The 6,032-nt window shown below is 33.7% G+C and overlaps 1 protein-coding gene across 1 annotated transcript; it reads right to left on the bottom strand.

The window, feature by feature from the left end:
- Window positions 1–510: 510 nt before the first annotated feature.
- On the bottom strand, window positions 511–2,308 carry LOC116026814 (stem-specific protein TSJT1-like). Its single transcript, XM_031268214.1, has 3 exons — window positions 1,766–2,308; window positions 1,246–1,366; window positions 511–875 (listed from the first exon to the last, which is right to left on the bottom strand). The coding sequence occupies exons 1-3, from the start codon at window positions 2,219–2,221 to the stop codon at window positions 691–693; spliced, it is 762 nt and encodes a 253-aa protein (XP_031124074.1). The 5' UTR covers window positions 2,222–2,308; the 3' UTR covers window positions 511–690.
- Window positions 2,309–6,032: the final 3,724 nt, after the last annotated feature.

The raw sequence follows: 6,032 nt of genomic DNA, 5'->3' as shown, positions 1-6,032 counted from the left end.
CCAAGTGATGGTACGTGTTTCTTTTGTTTCTTTGAGTTTGCACCAAGTGGGAGAATGTAACATTTTCCATTAAGTGTAACTATTAAGTGGTGCAAATCAATAGGTCATTTATAGCCATTATGTTGTGGTATTAAACAGAAGTAACGGTTTCCGTTACTTGGCCTATAATGATGGCACGTAGGCTATTTAAGCAATGGTCCTCCCACTGCTCCTGGTACAGCGACACAGACTACACCATCCAGTTGCCCAGGAGACAAGTGGTAGACAAAAATACTCTAATATTCCTCACAATCCTTCAAGTAATGCTACGGATATGACAACTATGGCTGGAGGTACATGATCCTATTAGCTTCCGCAATAAGGTTAGATTATTACAACTTCTATGTTTGTATATTTGATCTAACAGTACATTCATCTCTTTCCTCAAATTCACCATTCTAGCTAGATTCACTCGGTAGCTCTGTTAGTGTAAATTTTGTGTAAGAGACTCATTGCAGCAATGCGATGCAGTTGATTGACAAATATGATTGATTATATTCAAAGAAACAAAAATACATTTTCTGAAGCAAGTACTATTGACCTCAATCCAAACAAAAGAATCAAAGGAAACACTTAATCAAACTCAAAACAGAAGAAATGTAAGTGGTAAACAAAGCATTATTGTGAGATTTTTGTTGTTGCTGCATGCCCTCAAAGAGTCCAGTTAGCTTCACTTCCAACCCTTGGCATTATTGTGTTAACTACGTTGGAGTAATGATCAACCTTGAAGTAAGCTCCACACATTGCTCCTTCACTGTCAACTCTTGGCATTGCCTTCATCTGCTTCATTGGATGCTCAAAGCTCATCAACCCTCTTTCACTGTGATACATGCAACCTGCAGGCATCCATTGTCAATTCATTATTTGTCACATATGATATAAAGGAAATTGAGTTAATACCTCCAATAGTCTTTCGAGTATTAGCGATTTACCAACTATGGTCCCTCGACTTTTAAATGATCTCCAATGGTCTTCTAAGTTTTAAAAAATAACATGCATGTACTCATAATTCTTAAAATAATCTGAGTTTAAAATTATCATGAGACGTCCTAAAAAGACTAAGGTGGTCATTTTTTAAAATTTGAGAAACCAAGTAGAGAGACTACAGCTGGCAAATCTCTAATACTCAGAGGACCATTGGAGGTATTATTTTAAAGGAAATTTCTAATAATAAGTTACTAATAGGCGATTTTCTGCAATACATACCATTAGGGAATGGGGCGAATGAATTGGCGCAACTTGCTTTGATGAGTGCCACATTGTCAGAGATCATGATAGATCCATCCTCTGCAATGCCCCAGTAGAGCTTCACTGATTCATTAGCACCCTGTACACAATACAAAAGTTAGTGAGCAATTGAAAATATGCATTTGGTCAAATGCTACTTGCCCAGTGTATTCCGCCTAAGCACCGATTAATCTCACCTAGGCACCAATTAATCCCGCCTAGCGTATCACCTTAAATGATGGTCTAGGCGGCTGGTCGGCTAGGCGACCGCCTAGACCGCTTAGGCGCTGACCGCCTATGCCTCTTAGGCACAGACTAGACCTCTTAGGCCACATAGTCGGCTAATTAACTATTGTTTTTTTAATAGGTTATTTCATTCAAAACAACATCGTTTTGATCGAAATATCCTTAAATTGTACAAACTCTATACATTTTTAGATTAATATTTAATATTTTAGTATTAACTATTAAAGGTCGAAGGGGTGGGAGTTGAACTTACAAGAGCTGCAAAAACTTTTCCAGCGTTGTGATCATAGATCACAAACCCAAAGCTGCCTTCCAGATCCTTGAGGACTTGATGGGCAGGGTAGGGGCCTCTATCTCGGAGGGTCCGATATGCTTGGGTCACAAGCATGGCCTCATTGGCCCCCTTTGATAACCCATATTGCCTGTTGAGTGAACACAGATTGTGCAGGCTCCCTAAGAAGATGCAGTACATGTCATTCACCCCACAAAACAACCTCTGCTCTACGAGGTTTGAAGAAGGCTGAGCAGAGGAATATGCCAGAAATGCCTTATCACCAAATCCTAGAGAAAACCCATTTCTGGGATTCGTGGATAAGAAATTGTTGATAGCCTTTTGAGGTGGGACAACCTTCATAGATGACCCCAATGAGGCTGGGCTGCTCAGCTCCTTTGGTGGATTCACTAACTCTTTCTGGAAAATTGCCAACATTTTCTTCTTCTTGCAAATTTGCAATTCAATAGCAAAAACCCTCTAAAAGGAACAATATAATGTATGTTTGCGATGACTGAATATGGTATGGGTTTTGGTTTAATTTGTTGCAGAATTTATAGGAATGAATGAGAAGGAAGAGAATCATATTCCACGTTTCAACTTTATCCATTTGGATATTAGTTAGCGCGTGGATTTCTTTTTTCTTAAATAAACAAGACAACTACAGCTAGATAGGCCATGTGGTCAATTAGTTTTCCTTTTCAAAAATAAAAAATTTTAAGGATAATTTTTACATAAGTTATAGTTAATAGGAGAATTTATGCGAAAAGTTCGATCAAGAATTATACTCCACCTATTTAGCTGTAATTATATATGACAAAGGGATTTTGCAGTCAGTACTCGAAGATGCGTATTAGATAAATCTCGAATTGTGTCCTTAACTGGCAAAAAGACTACAATGAGGTAAACCTGTTTAGCTTGTACATAATTGATGACTCAAACCAAAGAAAGTCGTTCAATAGGACACTCTTTCCCTGAGTCAACCTTAAAACATTATGGTTACCAAACCAATAATGTCATCAACTTGATTAGGATTCTCTCGACCATCACGAATTTTATTGTGGACCGCGCATCAAAACGACGTCGTTTTGATTTATGAAAACAGATAGATGAAACGACCTCCGTTCCGCGCAACTGTAGTTCCCTTCCAACACAACTGCAGTATCAGTTCAACACAATTACAGTTCCAGACGGATGAAACGGCCTCCGTTCCGCGCAACTGCACTCCCTTTCAACACAACTGCAGTATCAGTTCAGCGCACAATTGCAATATCAGTTCAACACAACTGTAGTATCATCTGAGATGAACTGTAATATCAGTTATGGAGATTTACGGGAGTCGTTTCTCCCACTTATTGAAACGACGTCGTTTTGACCATGGTCCACAGTATAACAACTGTTCCACCATAACTATATATATATTATACATAGGTAAGAAGTCGAAATTGAGATAGGAATGTGGAAGTTGTTAGAGCACAAGTTTTTATTTGGTTTATGTCAGGAAGGGATCCAACATGGCAGGAAAGAAAGGAGGAGAGAGAGTGAAAAAAAATGTCCTGCAAATACAAGTTGGAACAGTCTTTGTTAGCAGCAAAATTGAAGAAAATAAAGCTGTTGTGCGCGTTTCGCGCACAGCAAGCACCCAGCAGGCGCGTGCAGTGCACGAACGTCAGGCTCGCCTAACAGATTTATTTTTTTTAATTTTTTAAAAATTTAGATTTATTTTATTTTTTTCCTCCCCTCCCATTTTCTCTTTCCTACTCACACTCACAAAAACTCCTCAAAAATTGAAAAAGAACCTCACTATTAAGGATGTTCTTAAATTATTATATGCAAACTTTCTGCGAATGACTAATATTGATGCCAAGAACCTTGTAGTCCAGTGGCATCAAACCCTTCCCTTTATACGGGAGGTGGTGGGTTCGAGTCTCTGTGGAGATAATACTGACTCTTGTGCTTCAGTTAGTAGTATTCAAAAAAAAAAAAAATTATTACGCTAGCATTTATAATGCTTTTCATTCCAATAATTTTGACTACTCTTCATCGAATAACATTGCAGATCAATATTTGATAGTTAAAATTCAACAATAAAAAGTCAGGAAATAAATGTATTACTCAGTCTAATATTATAATAACCATTCTCATAATTAAATTTAATACGGTGTATATGTTTTGGGAGGTACGAGGAATTGGTCAAGATTTTGAGATCTTATCCACAACCACAACAGTAACACCACGGATTGAAATTGGCACATATCCTAGTCAGCACATCGTATTCTGTCTGATGGCTATGATAGAATTGCTGACTTATGGCATGCGCACAGGTAAGCGTCCAGTTTTTTTTTTTTTCTAATATTTTAAATACTACACGTAAGCGTCCGGTGAACTTTATTCTCCTTGAGAAATACTCCCTCCGTCCCGAATTGGATGTCTCATTTGCTTTTTGCACGTTTTTTAAGAAATTAAAGTAAATGTGATGTGCTTTCCAATTATGCCCTCAACTTTTTCACTTTTGAAAATAAAAGCAATAAAGAAAGTAAAAGTCATAAGGGTAAATTGAGAAAAGTAGAATGATTGTGATGTTCAATTTTGGAAAGAAGACAACATTTTGGAACAAACTAAAAAGGAAAGTAAGACATGTAAAATGAGACAAAGGGAGTACTAAAATATTTTTAAAATAAAAAATATAATTTATACTCTACACTTTTTTTAAGTACTACTGATTCTATCACTTAGTGTATTCCAACTAGATTTTTATAAAATTTTAAATACTTTTAAGCCTTTAAAAGGGGATGATATTTGATTTATAACTTTTAAACTTTTTTAAAAATCTATTTGTATTCGATTCAAACTTCTAGAGAGTTTTTAAAAATCTGTTAGTATTCGATTTAGACTTTTAGGGGTGTATTCAATAAGACTTTTATAAAATTTTAAAGACTTTTTAATCACTTTAAAAGTTTAATTGTATTCAATCTTGATTTTTAAAACTCTATAACGGTCTAACGTTATTCGGTTCATACTTTTAAAGAGTCTTTAAAAGTATAATGATATTTGATTTAAGAGTCTTTAAAAGTCTACTGCTATTAAAAAACTTATTAACTTTTATAAACTCTATCAGTATAGGATTTCTAAAGACTTTGCTTCACAAATATAAATAGTTGAAATCCAAACCTCCAACCTCAAGCTTTTTAACTTTCTCTACATAATTTTTTCTCTGTATAATGTCTAAACTAGACAAACTTTCATCTATTCCTATCAAATTTTACGGCACATTTCAAAACTTTTATAAATACTCATATACTTTTGATTTTTATCTTTTTATTTTCACACATATCTATTAAAAAATCATAGAAATTTTTTTATTATTTTTGCAAATGACAACTAGCTAGGTTTTGATACGGTCTCTTGTTGGCACATTTTTTATCTTATACTAATTGATTTACCATACTTATTAGACTCATTTTATGTTTCTTGAGTTCATATTTTCATATAGAATAGGTATGCATGCTATCTAGTTTGATCACTTGCACACTTACATTAACATAACAATTTAAATTTAGAGAGTGTTTTATAGCCAAGGTCAAATTTTCTTCGAAATTTAAGAGATGAGAAAAAATAATTTTTACCTTTGGATAACTAGAAATCTAATTCCATAGATATTAAAGAAAGTAAATCTAGCTTAGGCATAGAATTTTTTTTTCCGAGTGATTGTAAATGTATAAAATTTATTCATTTATGTATTTATCTTTTTTGGAGCTAAGTTAAAAGCATTTGTTATAAATAAAAAAATTGTATTTGAGACTATGTTTATTTGATTATAAGATCAATGCAAAAGTAGTATCAATAATTTGATATGTAATATGATTTATGTAACTTATGATGACCATGTTAGGGGTGAAAAGTTCTTTTTAAATAACTTGTAAGGACCATTTTGTGGCTCATATTTTTATTATTCACCCTATATATACACTATCTACCTTATTAACAAACATACATGATTTGTTTAATACAATATAAAGGATTTGACTTTGTAAAATATTTAATAGTATTTATAATGGTTTATAATATTTTCTATATGGAAAGATACGTCCTAAAATCATTGATAAAACATAAAATACACATGTGGTATATATAGTTACTAGTAAATTACATGTGCGATGCATGGATAAACTTTATATATATATATATATATATATATATATATATATATATATATATATATATATACTATACTATACTAATAAGAGCC

Source organism: Ipomoea triloba, chromosome 8, assembly GCF_003576645.1.
Source record: "Ipomoea triloba cultivar NCNSP0323 chromosome 8, ASM357664v1".
Lineage (NCBI taxonomy): Eukaryota > Viridiplantae > Streptophyta > Magnoliopsida > Solanales > Convolvulaceae > Ipomoea > Ipomoea triloba.
This window is presented reverse-complemented; position numbering and strand designations above follow the sequence as displayed.

Excerpts from the sequence above, each read along its gene's own strand:
- LOC116026814 (XM_031268214.1), bottom strand. The coding sequence starts at position 2,221 with ATGTTGGCAATTTTCCAGAAAGAGTTAGTGAATCCACCAAAGGAGCTG. Across the intron at positions 1,367-1,765 it reads GAAAAGTTTTTGCAGCTCTT|GGTGCTAATGAATCAGTGAA; the intron begins GTAAGTTCAACT and ends TATTGTGTACAG. Across the intron at positions 876-1,245 it reads ATTCGCCCCATTCCCTAATG|GTTGCATGTATCACAGTGAA; the intron begins GTATGTATTGCA and ends GGATGCCTGCAG.